General features: G+C 39.8%; 1 protein-coding gene across 1 annotated transcript; it reads left to right on the top strand.

Moving 5' to 3' along the window:
- Window positions 1–247: 247 nt before the first annotated feature.
- On the top strand, window positions 248–13,117 carry HNRNPU (heterogeneous nuclear ribonucleoprotein U). The gene is given in 15 exon segments (XM_017870406.1): window positions 248–938; window positions 1,852–1,963; window positions 2,051–2,124; window positions 4,130–4,269; window positions 5,208–5,307; window positions 5,737–5,849; window positions 6,296–6,559; window positions 6,834–6,953; window positions 7,692–7,820; window positions 7,918–8,086; window positions 8,406–8,477; window positions 8,480–8,659; window positions 8,954–9,138; window positions 9,510–9,581; window positions 10,035–13,117. Coding segments are annotated over 15 exon segments (2,475 nt in total). The 3' UTR covers window positions 10,089–13,117.
- Window positions 13,118–16,153: the final 3,036 nt, after the last annotated feature.

The following is a 16,153-nucleotide window of genomic DNA, read 5'->3' as shown; positions in this document are numbered from 1 at the left end:
CGCCCCTGCGAGAGGACGTTGCGTGCTCGCTCGCGCCAGGCGAGTCTCCGCGTCTCCCTCGCGAACTCGGTGAAAGGAATTGGCGCCGTTCGACACCAGGCGGATCCGCTCTGCAGCACGAACCCATCTCCAGCCGCAGCCGCAGCCGCCGCCCGGGCCGAGGAGCAGCCGCAGCAGCCGCCACCAGTGGCCGAGTGAGCGGAGCCGAGTTTGAGGCAGCGCCTAGCGGTGAATCGGGGCCCTCACCATGAGTTCCTCGCCTGTTAATGTAAAAAAGCTGAAGGTGTCGGAGCTGAAAGAGGAGCTCAAGAAGCGACGCCTTTCTGACAAGGGTCTCAAGGCCGAGCTCATGGAGCGACTCCAGGCCGCGCTGGACGACGAGGAGGCCGGGGGCCGCCCCGCCATGGAGCCCGGGAACGGCAGCCTAGACCTGGGCGGGGATTCCGCCGGGCGCTCGGGAGCAGGCCTCGAGCAGGAGGCCGCGGTCGGCGGCGACGAAGAGGAGGAGGAAGACGAAGAGGAGGAGGAAGGAATCTCCGCCCTGGACGGCGACCAGATGGAGCTAGGAGAGGAGAACGGGGCCGCGGGGGCGGCCGACTCGGGCCCGATGGAGGAGGAGGAGGCCGCCTCGGAAGACGAGAACGGCGACGATCAGGGTTTCCAGGAAGGGGAAGATGAGCTCGGGGACGAAGAGGAAGGCGCGGGCGACGAGAACGGGCACGGGGAGCAGCAGCCTCAACCGCCGGCGACGCAGCAGCAACAGACCCCACAGCAGCGCGGGGCCGCCAAGGAGGCCGCGGGGAAGAGCAGCGGCCCCACCTCGCTGTTCGCGGTGACGGTGGCGCCGCCCGGGGCGAGGCAGGGCCAGCAGCAGGCGGGAGGTAAGAAGAAGGCGGAAGGCGGCGGAGGCGGCGGTCGCCCCGGGGCTCCGGCGGCGGGTGAGTGCTGCGTTGTACGTTGCGCGCGGCGGGAGGCCCGCGCGGGGTGGGGACCGTGCCCCAGGCCTGCCGGAGCCCCGCAGAGGGAGCCCCGGGCGGCGAGGGCCGCAGTGAGGGTGGCGGTGGGGCGAGGTGGCGCGAGGAATCCCAGATTAGGGGCCGAGAGGCTCGGGCTCGGGGCGTGTGCGCGCGCGCGCGTTGTGTGTGTGTCTGTGTATGTGTGTGTTGTGTGTGTGTGTGACGGCGGTGGCAGCGCCTCCCATTAGTGGCTGCAGAGCAGGGGAGCTTGCAGCTGCGCTGGAGGTGTGGAGGAAGCCGCGGGCGGGCGGCGGTGAGGGAGCCCGTTCGGCCGCGGTGGCGCCGTCGCGCTGCAGTGCTGCGTGCGCGCGGTGCGGGCACATGTCTCGGGGGGAGGGGAGAGGCCCCAGGTCCCGGGGCGGGCGCGCTTTGGCGGCTCCTCGCCGCTGTATTGTGCAAGGAGCGCAGGGGCTCGGCGTGACGTCACTTCCTGCGGGAGGAGCCGGGCGGGGCGGGGGGCGGAAGATCAGTACAATGCGGCCGCGGGGAGCGCGGGCCCGCGGGGGAGGGGAGCGCCGCCGCGCCGGGCTCGGCCCCTCCCCCTCCTGCGCTCGGGTCGGGATACACGTGGGCTTCGGGCCTGGGCCGCGCAGTTTTTCTTTGGGTTTCTCGAATCATCGAGGAGACTGGCAAAAGTAGTAACGTCTTTAGACTGCGTCACTAGCGCCAATCCAATTCGTAGCTGATTGTTCTTCCAGTTCACATTTGAGTCCTCGGTGAAAACCTCAGTTATAAAGCAGGATAAAGTCGAGCTGCTTTGCTTCTCGGAACGGAAAAGCGCTTTTTTGTTGTTGTTTAGCGGCTTGGCCTCTTATGGGGGTCTTGTGTGTTTTAGGGGACGGCAAAACAGAACAGAAAGGCGGAGATAAAAAGAGGGGTGTTAAAAGACCACGAGAAGATCATGGCCGTGGATATTTTGAGTACATTGAAGAGAACAAGTACAGCAGGTATAGGATGCTCACCTAGTTTTACTTGTCATCCCTTATTCCTTCGTTGATCGGAAAGCTGTATCAGGAGACAATTCTGTCTTTCAGAGCCAAATCTCCTCAGCCACCTGTTGAAGAAGAAGATGAACACTTCGATGACACAGTGGTTTGTCTTGATACTTGTAAGTGAAGCTGTTTCTCCCCAATTATGAAATGCGGTGATGGTTTTTTTTTTTTTTTTTTGCTTCCAAAATGTTAGAAAACTTAATGCTTAAGTGCAGCAAAAGTTGGGTTAGTTTTTTTTAAAAGCAGGAAGAGATAATGGTTTATATTCAGAACCTAGTAGTTTAATATTTAGCACGGCATCAGTTGTATCAAATGGATTAGTTTACAGGCTCTAGGAGTTTCATATTTTTATGACTTGAAAGTTCTCGTTCTTAGGAAATGTAAAATTAATGCCAGTTTCTGACTAGCTAACGGAAACTTGTAACACTACCTATAATTTAGCCTTACAGGCTTCTACAATAAAGTAATTCATTTTTTTGTGGAATTATATTAAGTGAGCTATTTGGGCTAGTTAAATATTTACTAATGACTTCTCCCATTAGCGCACAAGTATATTCCCTATTCTAAAAGATTGTAATATTACTTTTTCAATAACTGCTCTTTTGTTCTCAATTCCAGTTCAGTAGCTGCTGCTTTAAACATAAGTTGATTTCTTCCAAAGACCTGAGGCAGCAGCAGTGGGCTATCACTGGGCCACTAGCTTTCTTCAGCAGCGAATGGTATCAATGGCAGTGCAGCACTGTAAATACTGCTACTTCACCCAGTTGGGTTGCAATTGAGTATGAGAAAGTATTGCAAACCTCTAAGTGGGCTTTGACTGTCAGACTTGCATTTTTTTTGTTGTTGTTATAAAAAAAAAAGTAGTTGGTTTAGTGATCAGAATTCACAACTCTGGGTGTGATAAATAGACCAAAGAATAGAAATACCTGTTTGAAAGTATCAGCTGTGGTGTCACCCTGCTCTGTTAGATGGAAGGCATTGAAGCTTAGCTTCTCATGTTTTCTTGTACAATTTGGTTTTATTCAGATTTGTAAGAGTGTAAATGTAAAACTCTTTCTTACTGGAATGTCCTTTACAGAAGGTTGAGATAGTCATCTGAGTCTTTTAGAATAAAAAACTGCAGGTGAAAAGGAGTTAGTTGATTTGAAAGTTTTATGTGAAATTCTGGGTTGTGTAAATAAAAAGTTGCTAGCAATTGGCAAGGTAGTGAAGTGGTGACTCATGCAGGTAATGTAATTGTTAGATTTTTTAGCAAATCAGATAGGAATATGTCAATATAACTACAATGTTGAATTCAAACAATCTGTTGAATTAAATTCTGTTGATTACAGTAAATTCTAATTTAAGAAAATTCCAGACTCTAGATTTATTTTTCTCTGATCAGTAAAAAAAAAAAAATCGAATTCCAGCTTGACTTTAGCTGTGGAAGTGAGAAGTCTGAGAAGGTGCATGTTAATGAGCCAGTGACCCATAGGTAGCTAGGTTAAAGACATTTTGGATTTGGATAATCCGGGAAGCAGTTAATCCCTAATTGTTGAACAGGCAGTCCTGGGTAAAGAGGACCTAAAATGCTGCACTATTAACAGCATTAGACGGCCAGGTTTGTACTTCATAGATTTAGGCTGTCTTCTTCACAAGTTTTAGAAAAAGAATTTAGGAGCTAGAGCCCTGGTGCAGGATCAACAGCAGCTCATACTCCTATTTTAAAATAATTTGGTCGTGGCCTCCCTTCAGTTTTAATGTGGCACTGGTAAATCTACCTGGTTCTGGCATGCTTCACTTTGATTTCCTGCTATCCTCTACTGCTTGCCTCTAAATCAAGGTAAAGAGCAGAGCAGGTATGTATTAATGTCACATTGTCTTGATTATTTTAAATACTTAAAATATACATGTTAAACCTTGGTACTAGTTTCAGAGGCAGTTTACTTTTCAGTACATAATTTAACAGGAGTGACTTGGTGGGAGTGGGGCTTTAAACTGAAAATTGGAACAACAGCATGATGTGGAGAAAAGTTGTGCAGCGTTAAGTACATGCAAAAAGTAAATAACCAAGTTTTGTCTACATAGCAGATATGTTTACATTGGATGTCAAAAGTAACACAGTATTTGATATAATTACAGATAATTGTGATCTACATTTTAAAATATCAAGAGATCGTCTCAGTGCTTCTTCCCTTACAATGGAGAGTTTCGCTTTTCTTTGGGCTGGAGGAAGAGCATCTTATGGTGTGTCAAAAGGCAAAGTGTGTTTTGAGATGAAGGTAAATGCAATTTTATGATGTTTTTGTTTGTTTTTGGAGACAGTCTCACTCTGTCCCCTAGGCTGGATTGCTGTGGTGCGACCTAGGCTCAACTGCAACCTCCCCGTCCTGGGTTCAAGCGATTCTCCTTGCCTCAGCCTCACAAGTATATGGGACTACAGGCACGTGCCACCACACCTGGCTAATTTTTGTATTTTTAATAGAGATGGGGCTCCTGACCTCAGGTAATGCACCCGCCTCGGCCTCCCAAAGTGCTGGGATTACAGGCTTGAGCCACTGCGCCCAGCCTTTTTTTTTTTATCTTTTCTTTTTAAAATAGTGCCAGGGTCTCACCATGTTGCCCAGGCTGGTCTTGAACTCCTAAGCTCAAGTGATCTGCCTGCCTGAGCCTCCCAGAATGCTGGAATTACAGGTGCTTCATACTGCTAAGTTATCAGAGGTAACTTATTTTTGAAGCTTCCTGTAAATTAAAAGAGGAACCTGGAACCTTCATTTTGTTGTGACAGTTAATCAAGTTTGTTATGTTAGAATTTGACATGCAGAGCTAGGCAACTTTTATTTAGGGTACTTCATTTTATCAAGCATTTGAAAGGGCCACCAAAGAGTTAAAATAAAATTTGGTTAGATTACAGGTTTTGTTGGCGAGAAAAACGTTAAATGTATCCTTTAATTGGCTCTAAGTTAAAGACTGACAACATGAACTGTAAAAATATTAACTATTCTTTTAAATATGGGTCAAATAAGTATTTAACTCTTTAAATTTCAAGTTATAAGCACATCAGTTGAAAGTTCTTACAAATATTAGGGGTGATCTAGAGTGTGCCATCTCTATATTTATAGCTAGAGGAAGATTCGCTCATGACCCTATGAAATAAGCCAGAGTTAAGGGGTTACCTCCTTGGTTTATGATTTTAATTATTTAATGATTCGACTTTCAGGTTACAGAGAAGATCCCAGTAAGGCATTTATATACAAAAGATATTGACATACATGAAGTTCGTATTGGCTGGTCACTAACTACAAGTGGAATGTTACTTGGTAAAGATTCTTTTTAACTGATGTGGGCTCATGAATGTTTAGGAGGGTCTGATATCCTTGTTTTTTAACCAGACTAGAGGGCATTCTAAGCCTTTTGTCTGTTTTTATCTATTCTGTTAATACTTCAGACAAGTAATATTAGCACATAGTAGGCACAGGCTACATTTTAGTTTTTGTTCCTTTATTAGAAGTTTATGGTTGAAATAAAATCTTACCCATGATATGCAAATTGTCAACTAATTTGGTCTCTGAGTATATATATCCCTCCTAACTCATCAATTCTGGTACAGAGGTAGAAAAGTAACAGTGTCAGTGATAGGTGATTAGGTTATATGCTCATTTCTCGTAGCCTACATTTTAAGTAGTGAAATAGATGAGTCTTTGGACTGTTTTAAAAATATACTTCACGAAGGTTAATTACTTTCTTAGGTGAAGAAGAATTTTCTTACGGGTATTCTCTAAAAGGAATAAAAACATGCAACTGTGAGACTGAAGATTATGGAGAAAAGTTTGATGAAAATGATGTGATTACATGTTTTGCTGTAAGTTAAAGCTAACTTTCTATGTATAAATGACAAATTAGTAGCTATATCTAGGAACTTTTAAGAAGCTTTATTGAGGTCAATATTCAATAGGAGCAACATAAATACACCAGTCCCTGGGTTAGTATAAAGACTTATTCAGCAGTTGAATTGGGAAAATACAGGACATTTTTGAGGAACTCACTAATTTTATTTTGACTAAAAACAAGATGAAATTGACCTAGAAAATTTAGTCTAGCTTCTAGGTCAGTATTGTTTCTGGTTCTGGAGATACGTGCTTCATTGTTTGTAACCATCAGATTTCTTAACTGTGTAGCCCTTAGAGGCCACTTAATAGTTGTTTAATCTGTAGCTCCCACAGGATAAGCTTGGCTTCTAATTTTAATTATTAGTTTTTTAGAAAGTTTATAGGAAGCAGATAACTGTTGAATTTTTTTGTTTAACAGAACTTTGAAAGTGATGAGGTGGAACTCTCCTATGCTAAGAATGGACAAGATCTTGGCATTGCCTTCAAAATCAGTAAGGAAGTTCTTGCTGGACGGCCACTCTTCCCGCATGTTCTCTGCCACAACTGTGCAGTTGAATTTAATTTTGGTCAGAAGGAAAAGCCATATTTTCCAATACCTGAAGAGTATACTTTTATCCAGAATGTCCCCTTAGAGGATCGAGTTAGAGGACCAAAGGGGCCTGAAGAGAAGAAAGATTGTGAAGTAAGCGAATTTTTTTTTTTAAAACTGGCATTTGAATATTGTTTGCCTGGCACAAAATGACATTTAGAAGAGGTAGATGATTAGTCTGTTTACTTTGTGCTATACATATTTCTCTTAAGTAACTGTGTTTCTCCCTTATGTTGACTGTTACTCTTTCCATTAACAAATTTTTGTCCCTTAGTATGCTATGAAGACTTACATATTTAAATTGGTCTTGAACAATATTTAAAGAATTATTAGGTGGTGTCTAATGACATTTCTTTATTTTCACTAGGTTGTGATGATGATTGGCTTGCCAGGAGCTGGAAAAACTACCTGGGTTACTAAGCATGCAGCAGAAAATCCAGGGAAATACAACATTCTTGGCACAAATACTATTATGGATAAAATGATGGTAAGTAAAATGTTTAGGGCCTGATCTCAGTGTTTAAAATAGACGAGGAGAGGCTGGACATGGTGGTTCACGCCTGTAATCTCAGCATTTTGGGAGGCTGAGGTGGATGGATCACCTGAGGTCAGGAGTTTGAGACCCACCTGGCCAACATGGCAAAGGCCCATTTCTACTGAAAATAAAAAAATTAGCCAAGCGTGGTAGTGGGCACCTGTAATGCCAGCTGCTCGGGAGACTGAGGCAGGGAGAATTACTTGAACCTGGGAGGTAGAGGTTGCAGTGAGTCGAGATCGTGCCATTGTACTCCAATCTGGGCGACAGAGCAAGACTCTATATCAGAAAAAAAAAAAAGAAAAATGATAGACCAGGAGGTATTTTAGGTAAACCTTTTGCCTTTGTCTCTATCCATCTTGTTAATATCTTAAGAAGGTGGGAGGAAAGGCAAGATTAAGTTGGTTCTTTAAGTAAACTCTGTGAGGGTAAACTGCCTTCCAGTGGCTAGGCTCCTGTGTTTTGAGCACAGGAGCTGCTAGTGTTTCTAGAGCTAAAAAGAATTAAGTGTAGGATGTAGGATCTTGTTACATAGTTTAAGTGATCCTGTTTTTGTAACAATAATGGACAAAGGTAATGCTTAAATTATAAAATGTTGCCTGCTTTACATATAGATGAGAGTTAAATTTTAAAAAGCATAACTTATTAAAATTCACAAGTTCAAGGGGAAATTTTAACTTTTGAATATAGGTGGCAGGTTTTAAGAAGCAAATGGCAGATACTGGAAAACTGAACACACTGTTGCAGAGAGCCCCACAGTGTCTTGGGAAATTTATTGAGATTGCTGCCCGAAAGAAGCGAAATTTTATTCTGGATCAGGTATGCTTTGAAGATGAAAAATATTAACTGATAATTTAGATAGATTGGTGTAGAATTAACATTTAGGGTTGTAAACATAAATTTCTTTTTTTTTAAGACAAATGTGTCTGCTGCTGCCCAGAGGAGAAAAATGTGCCTGTTCGCAGGCTTCCAGCGAAAAGCTGTTGTAGTTTGCCCAAAAGATGAAGACTATAAGCAAAGAACACAGAAGAAAGCAGAAGTAGAGGGGAAAGACCTGCCAGAACATGCGGTCCTCAAAATGAAAGGCATGGAATTTTAATTTAATTCTGTTAAGTGTGTTAAATCTTTTTTTTATTTTTATTTTAAAAAAATTTTTTTATACATATACTGCTTGTGTAACTTTGTTAAATCTATTAGGACTTACTCCTCTGAAAAGTTAACGTTTTTTCCAGCAATACTGCTTCGTGAATTACAATTGCACTTGTTAAATATGCATATGTGTTTGGTCTATTTCTGTTTATGTTTAGTAAAATACGTTACTAAACCTCAATAATTTGTTAGCTTTAGGATTGTGGGGATTTGTGGTGGGTTTCTAAGTTAATAATACGACTTTGTTTCCTGCAGGAAACTTTACCCTCCCAGAGGTAGCTGAGTGCTTTGATGAAATAACCTATGTTGAACTTCAGAAGGAAGAAGCCCAAAACTTTTGGAGCAATATAAGGAAGAAAGCAAAAAGGCTCTTCCACCAGAAAAGAAACAGAACACTGGCTCAAAGAAAAGCAATAAAAATAAGAGTGGCAAGAACCAGTTTAACAGAGGTGGTGGCCATAGAGGACGTGGAGGATTCAATATGCGTGGTGGAAATTTCAGAGGAGGAGGCAAGTTAATTTTGAGTGTTCTGTATTTAGTTCAGGATTGAAACAAATGATAATTTTATAGTTTGGATATAGCTGAAGTTTCTTCCTCATTAATGGTATGCTGTCACAGTAACTAGTATTCATGTAATTTGATAGTAAATACACCTAGGTTATGTTGTTAATGGTTAGAATTAAACATTACTTTTGTCTTTAAACAATTATTTTTGGAGAAAAAGGAACAATCTAGAGGAATCCTGAGTCTTCTGTATAAGTAGGGTACAACGCAATGAAACGAAAACATCTCTTGTTTTTTAGCCCCTGGGAATCGTGGCGGATATAATAGGAGGGGCAACATGCCACAGAGAGGTGGTGGCGGCGGTGGAAGTGGTGGAATCGGCTATCCATACCCTCGTGCCCCTGTTTTTCCTGGCCGTGGTAGTTATTCAAACAGAGGGAACTACAACAGAGGTGGAATGCCCAACAGAGGGAACTACAACCAGGTAATGATTAAAGATCCCTGGAAGCATGATGAGACCTGTATAGCTTAATCTGGACAGTTGTGAGCTTTATGTTGGGGTGTTTAGTAGTCCATAAGGAACATGATAGACATTGACATAAGGAAAATTGAACTAGTAATGGTGAAATGAGTCTACTTATTTTTGAGTTTTTTCAGGTGTACTAATTAACAAGTCAGATGCATTTCTCATAATGAGTAAAAAATTTAAGAAACCAGCAGAGGGTATCCAGAATTTGTGTATTGTCCCCTAAGATTAGGGGCTAGCAACCTGTCGATTTCTGCTCCTCTCTCCCACCCCCGCAAACCTAACAAGCGATTGGGCTCAGAGCTCTTAGATCTATTTCCTTTTTGTAGAACTTCAGAGGACGAGGAAACAATCGTGGCTACAAAAATCAATCTCAGGGCTACAACCAGTGGCAGCAGGGTGTAAGTAATTTCTTATGTGGTTTATGTACATTAATTGTATTTTGAGTTCCTAAGATTTATCAGTCTTGAAAAAGATCCTGTCCAGGGATTGAAGTGTTTATAAGTGTGAATTGTGTTGCAGTAGTAGCCATAATCTACCTTTTGAAGGCAAAATAGGTTGAAGAATGCTATAAGTTAATTTTTTAAATGAAGTAATATTATTTAATATATACAGTTCTTTTTACTGTTAGCTTTAATTGTGTAAACTAACATTCATGATGTGTTTCGTTTTGTAATGTGTATTGATAATTATGGGATATTAAAACTAAATCTGGTTTGGTAGAAATCAGAGGTATGACAGGTATAAATTTGTTTCCAGCAAATTACTCTGAATTAGATTCATTGTCATTTCCTAAAAACAGTTTGAGTGGCTTATTGATGTTTTTTCTTTAAAAACAAAATTTTCTCTTACAGCAATTCTGGGGTCAGAAGCCATGGAGTCAGCATTATCACCAAGGATATTATTGAATACCCAAATAAAACGAACTGATACATATTTCTCCAAAACCTTCACAAGAAGTCGACTGTTTTCTTTAGTAGGCTAACTTTTTAAACATTCCACAAGAGGAAGTGCCTGCGGGTTCCTTTTTTAGAAGCTTTGTGGGTTGATTTTTTTTTTCTTTTCTTTTTTGTACATTTTTAATTGCAGTTTAAAAGTGAATCGTAAGAGAACCTCAGCATTGTGCACGATAAGAGAATGTGTCAGTATTTCAGGGTTCTACATTTTATCTGTAAAATGTGACTTTTTTTTTTTTATCACAACAGAAGTAAAATGTTGCTTTGTACCTGGTGTCTTTTATTAAGAATTTACTCCCCCCATTTCTCACAGAGAATAACAGTCGGGAGTCATTGTCACAATATAATAGAAATGTTAGCAACCGGATTCATGTAAGGACTAAGTGGTCCTCATGAATTGCATTAAGACTCTGTACTGCTCATATTACACTCCATCCTCTCTAGTTTGCTGGGTAGTGGAGGGGGTAAGCTAAATCGTAGTTTCTGACAATAACTGGGAAGGATTTTTCTTAAATAACAATGGAATTGGTATAATTGGGATTGAAAACCAAAACTTGGAACTAAGATAGAGAAGATGGAGTGTATGTAGAAGGGCTGTTAAAAATGTAAACCTTGGTTGCATTATTTGTGGAGGCTCAAACTTGTGAAGGTTAAATACCATAATTTTTCCATTTGTTCTGCATTTTGATTCTGAAAAGAAAGCTGGCTTTGCCCATTTCTTATTAAAAAAACTTGTTGTAAATCCAGTTGTCTAATGGGATCTATATGAAGTTAGCCATGTCTGTATGCCCTTCTCCCACAAAATACTGTATAACTAGTGTGCTTGTAGTAGTTAACTCCACCATCTTTGTAAGCTAATGAAATTGTGAGTCACCCATTTATATCTTAATTTTTAATCATGTCAGTTCTTGAATGGGTATCTCCTTAGCCTGCTGATTTCTTTTTCTTTCTAAAGAAAGTGGGTGGAGAAATTAATTTAGACGTTTGTTTGCAATAAAAAGAATTCATTTTACTCTTGTTTTGGGATTCTCGCCATCAAGGTTCAAAATCCCTTTATATAACTCCCAAGAGGAGAAATTTTAAGTGTGTGCTTTCTGGACAGCTTATTTACTCTGCATAGAACATTTAGGTTTTAAAAACTTAAATGTATACTGACAATTGATATATAATTATGAAGTAAAGTTGAATTCTTCCCTTCCCCTCCCCACCAGACAACTTTTAACATATTTAATGAGGGGAAAAGGTACTGGCTGGGAGAAGTTAACACTGAGTTTATCATCTTTACAGAATGCTAATGCTGTCCTCAACTGATTATTTTATATACATATATATGATACATGAAACTCTGGGAACAGATGCTTTTAGAAGCCATCATGCAAGCCAGTCATTGATGTCACTACTACACAACACTGCTAACTTGACTGTAGCTCTGTAATAACATTAGATCCCCTAATTGTAATTATATTGGGTTTGCACAGAACACTTTTAATCTTCCCTTCACCCATGTGAAGTGAGGAATCAGGAGTCAAACTGTAGAACTAAAATTTGACTTCAGTCTAGTGTTTCCTTGGTGTTTTTAGATTGCTTTTGGTAAGTTTAGGTTTGCTATATTTCTGATTGCTTAGAATTTTGTTTTAGCCCTTTAAAATCAGATCTTAAATATGAATTCATACTTCTAAGGAATTTTCTTGCTGTAAGCTGGAGTTTTAAGTGATGGTGTAGGTTCAGTTGAGACATTTTTGGAACAAAGGCTAATCCTTAGTTAACATAGGATATTTAACAGTTGAAGATAGTGTCATGGATTTGTACCTTTTCTAGCAATTAATGCTAAGAACCACTGGCCTGAGCTACTCTTCAGTATACATTATTACGATTGCATAGGCTTACCTAGAGGAACAGTTTCAGGTTTCGATGCTAATCAGCGTTGTGTCCTAAAGTTGTCCTTTGTGCCTTTAAAAAGTCTTGGATATACCCTCTTGTTAAAAATTGCTTATTAAGGAATTCATTTTATAATTGCAGTGGGAAAGTAATGGTCAAGTAACACTAGGTAGACTATCATTCCTGTTTAGCCCAGAGAATTTGGGGAGAGAGTGTAGTTAAAATGGAACCCAGAAAATGTTAAAATTCTTAGTCAAGACTGAAATTAATAGAATTGTCTACACTTGTATGGAAGAAATAACCTTAGTGTTTAAGGGATTCAGAGAAGGGAGTGTACCAAATAGCAAGCAACAGGGAGAACATTAGGTAAGTTAAGAAATAAGATATGAATGAGAAACCCGATTTATTGCTCATCCTTCCCATGCCTCCCTAATGGCAAGCAAAAATCTGAACAACCGAAAAGGATGTAGTTCTGGACAAATCGTAACTCCCCAAAGGAAACTCCCTGTGAGATTGCTGTTGATTTGAGGGGTGCTTTATCACAAAGGTTATATTTGAAAATAGAATAACATGCTGAGTGAAAACTGGCTTTGGATTGGTCAGCTGCAGTAGTACAAAAACAGCAGAGAATTTGAGAAAAGAAAACTAAAACTTAGACTGCTGTGAGATAGAAATGATGTAAATAAAATTATATGGAAAGTTTTCCCTCGTATACTCACACATCCTTTGAAGGGCTCTGGCCTTGACCAGTTTATGGCCTTGAGCAAGATGAAATCATGAAATTGAGTCAAATCGATATGACACTGAAATGACAAGAGGAAACTCTTAAATTTATAAAAACAAGCCCTCATTTGCCTAGGACAGATCCTGTCTATAAAAATAAAGATTGAACCTAGATGTTCTGAGCACTAGCAACAAGGTATTAAAGTTTAAAGGAATTTTCTTTGAAAAGTTATGAAATTATTCTAGGAAACAACCATAATAGTATATTAAGGGACTTTCACCTGGGGATTTTATATTCATGAATAGAGTGTATTCTGTATTTAAAATGTCTCATTTGTGGGAATTGAATGACATGTTTTTTGATAAATTTATTCACAATATAAATTGACTTTTTATTCTAGGACCATGTAAATAATGGGTTCCATTGCACAAATAAAAATATTTTAATAGCTTCTTAGGCAGTGGTGTAGACATCTTGGATATAAATAATTGTAGACCTTGTATATTTGGTTTTTAAAAAACTAGAATAAACAGTGAGAGAGGCATAAACATATCTTTTAGAGCCCAAGTGGTAGTGTCTAGCATTGGACATAATAAATGGATGTTTTACAAAGTGTTTCCATAATTCTCTTCCTATACATAAATATAAAATGTCTTGTTTTCAAAAGTGGATGGAACTTGGCTGGGTGTGGTGGCTCACGCCTGCAAGTCCTAGCACTTTGGGAGGCCAAGACGGGAGGATCACTTGAGCTCAGGAGTTTGAGACCATCTTGGGCAACATAGTGAGACTTGGTCTCTTAAAAAAAAAAAGTGGATGGAACTTGTAGCAGACAATTTTATCTACTTCTCATCCTGCTTCAGAATACTCATTTGAGATGTTCCCTTGGAAAGATGAACAGAATGCTGCATCTGAAGCCATTTCTTCCCACTTAACATTCTTAAAATGATTGGAGTCTAAACTTTGTCATTCATTCCTAATTCTGAAGCTCTGAGGTTGAGGGGTTCAGTTTGGTGAATAATTGGGTTTAAGTTTTAACATTTTAGTAATAGTTAATAAAAGCCAGCATACATATGTTAAGGCCTGACAATACGTTGCAATTCCTATGCATTGGGACTCATACCCAGCATAAACCATGAGGGGACTGAACATTAGTGCTTTGAGCAAGAATTGATCAACTACCTGAGATCTCTAAAACAGTCATTTGGATTACTAATTATATAAACCACAAGTCTCTTCGAATTGTTAATTGCCTAAATTTACCCTAAAATTTAGTTAACGCTGCAGTGCCTTTATTACTTAAAGCTTTTTTTTTGGTGGGGGGGCCACTGCTACTCCGTAACTTTAAATTTTAAAGCATGAAGGTGGTCTAGCTAGTATTAGTGCTTGAGTTGGTAGTTACATAGGCTGCTCTTGAATCATCCTGTTTTCTTTGCCTAGGATTAGCACTACAGGTACATATTTGTAAAATAAGCATTAAAAGTACTTTGTCCAGCTAACTCATGTTGGAGTGACCTTTGTCTTATTAACCTTTGTTATGAAACTTAATTAGAATAAGCCCTTGAGAATTTGGAAGTGAGCTATACTACTAATGTAGTATGTATCCCTTGAGTGTGTTGGAGTAGGTGAAAAACCAGGGGTCACCAAGAGTCTTATGTTTTTGAAATTGAACAGAAACAATTCATCTTAATACTTAGTTTTCATTATGTTTAGCTTAATATGTGTGCTAGTTTATTTGGCGTCACACTTAGGTCAATCTCAAGTCATGCAGAAACAGCACAGTCGTCAGGGAGGAGGTTAGGTGGGAAATTGATGATATGCTTACATTATTGAGTAGGACTGTGCTTTCACATCCTAACCAATTGACTAAAAATAAAAATGATTGAAATAATTTTCGTTAGTTGCCCCAGGAATCTTTAATAGTAGTTTTAAGGGATAGTAGATTGGAAATAGGCAGATGGGTTATATTCATAATGTTAACCTAGAATTACTCAGAAAATATAACACCTGTGTAGTAGTAGAATGTGTTGCTTGTAAGCCTAGTGTTAGGCAAACATGTTGAAGATGGGCCAGGACATCAGTAATCACTACTTGGTTAGGCAAGTTATTAGGACAGGGATCGTAACCATGTTGTCAGTTTGTAGTTATCTAATTATTGATAAGAAATACTTTATTTTTCATGCCAGGATTCAGCATATACTTGTGTCTTGAGCAGGTGCTTTGCTTTTAAAGCTGAATCCTGGGCATAAAAAGGTATATACTGTAGTTGGAAGTGTGAAGTAGATGTCAGTGTAGGTTAGTCTCTAGAGAAATGTCTTCTATGGAGATTCAGGGTTTTTTTGCAACGTTATGGTCACCATACTGTGCCAATGACATAGTTACTCATGAGCATGTCCAGTCTGTCTACATTATTGAAAGATAATGCAGATATTACAGGCTGGAGAGTTAGCATCTGACAGAAGTGCTGCACCATTGTGGCGTGTTCTTCCTGCTAGTTAACAGTTCCATTCTGAACTATACAGGAAGTCGAGTTATGTCTAGTAAAATATATGTTGCAAACACTTCAAGCATTGCCACAAATTGGTGTCAGCTGAGACATTTAAAAAAATTTTAAAACACCAAGAATAGATGTGGCTAGTATAGACACCAGTTTATAAGTGTGACATTAATGCTACAAAAGTTAAAGCATATATGGAGGTGAGATAACATTAATACCTAAAAAGTTACTGGCTTATTTAAATGTCAACTAACAAAAGGAATTTTTTGAGGCAACTTGTATCCTGTATCTCAGTTGTATGTAGTTAAAGATTGGGAGAGTCATGGTCAAGTACAAGAAAAAAAGATTCCAACGTAACTTTTTTTTTTTCTTGAAAAGTAAAGCAAACAAATGTGCTGATTTACATTTCATCTCCTTTTCCTTAGTCTGTCCATGTGAATGTGCTGTGTGGAAGAGTTAAAGGGTCCAACTAAATGTTCCAGTGATTCCAATAGGTATTCCAAATTAATTGCTGCTTGTACATTTCATAGTTACGTTAGGCTTCCAGAATCACTTTCAATAGGGCTCTATTTTTAAAAGATGGGGGAAGAGAGTAATTGGTAACCAGATGGACAGAATCTGTATAACAGAAAAAAAAGGGTGTTTTCTCTTGTATATCTGAGGTGAAGTGTGTATTCTGTGTGTTCTTAGCAATTGGCAGTCCTCTTGCTTAGGTTTACAGGTGTGTGTGCAAATAGACCTGAGTCCTTTCAAAGTTAGATCATTTTTCTGATGTCATCTATTGAACTTTTGGCAATACATTTGTTTTGATCTCCACCCTACTTGGTAGAGTGTAAGTACTTCTTACAACGTTCTAATGTCAAACAGTGCATAGGAGACCTTTCTGTCCTTGGTTGCCCAAAATCTTTTTCATTTCTATTA

Source organism: Rhinopithecus bieti, unplaced genomic scaffold, assembly GCF_001698545.2.
Source record: "Rhinopithecus bieti isolate Rb0 unplaced genomic scaffold, ASM169854v2 scaffold_5132, whole genome shotgun sequence".
NCBI lineage: Eukaryota > Metazoa > Chordata > Mammalia > Primates > Cercopithecidae > Rhinopithecus > Rhinopithecus bieti.
The sequence above is the reverse complement of the archived record's forward strand: the minus strand, read 5'-3'. Positions and strand labels throughout refer to the sequence as shown.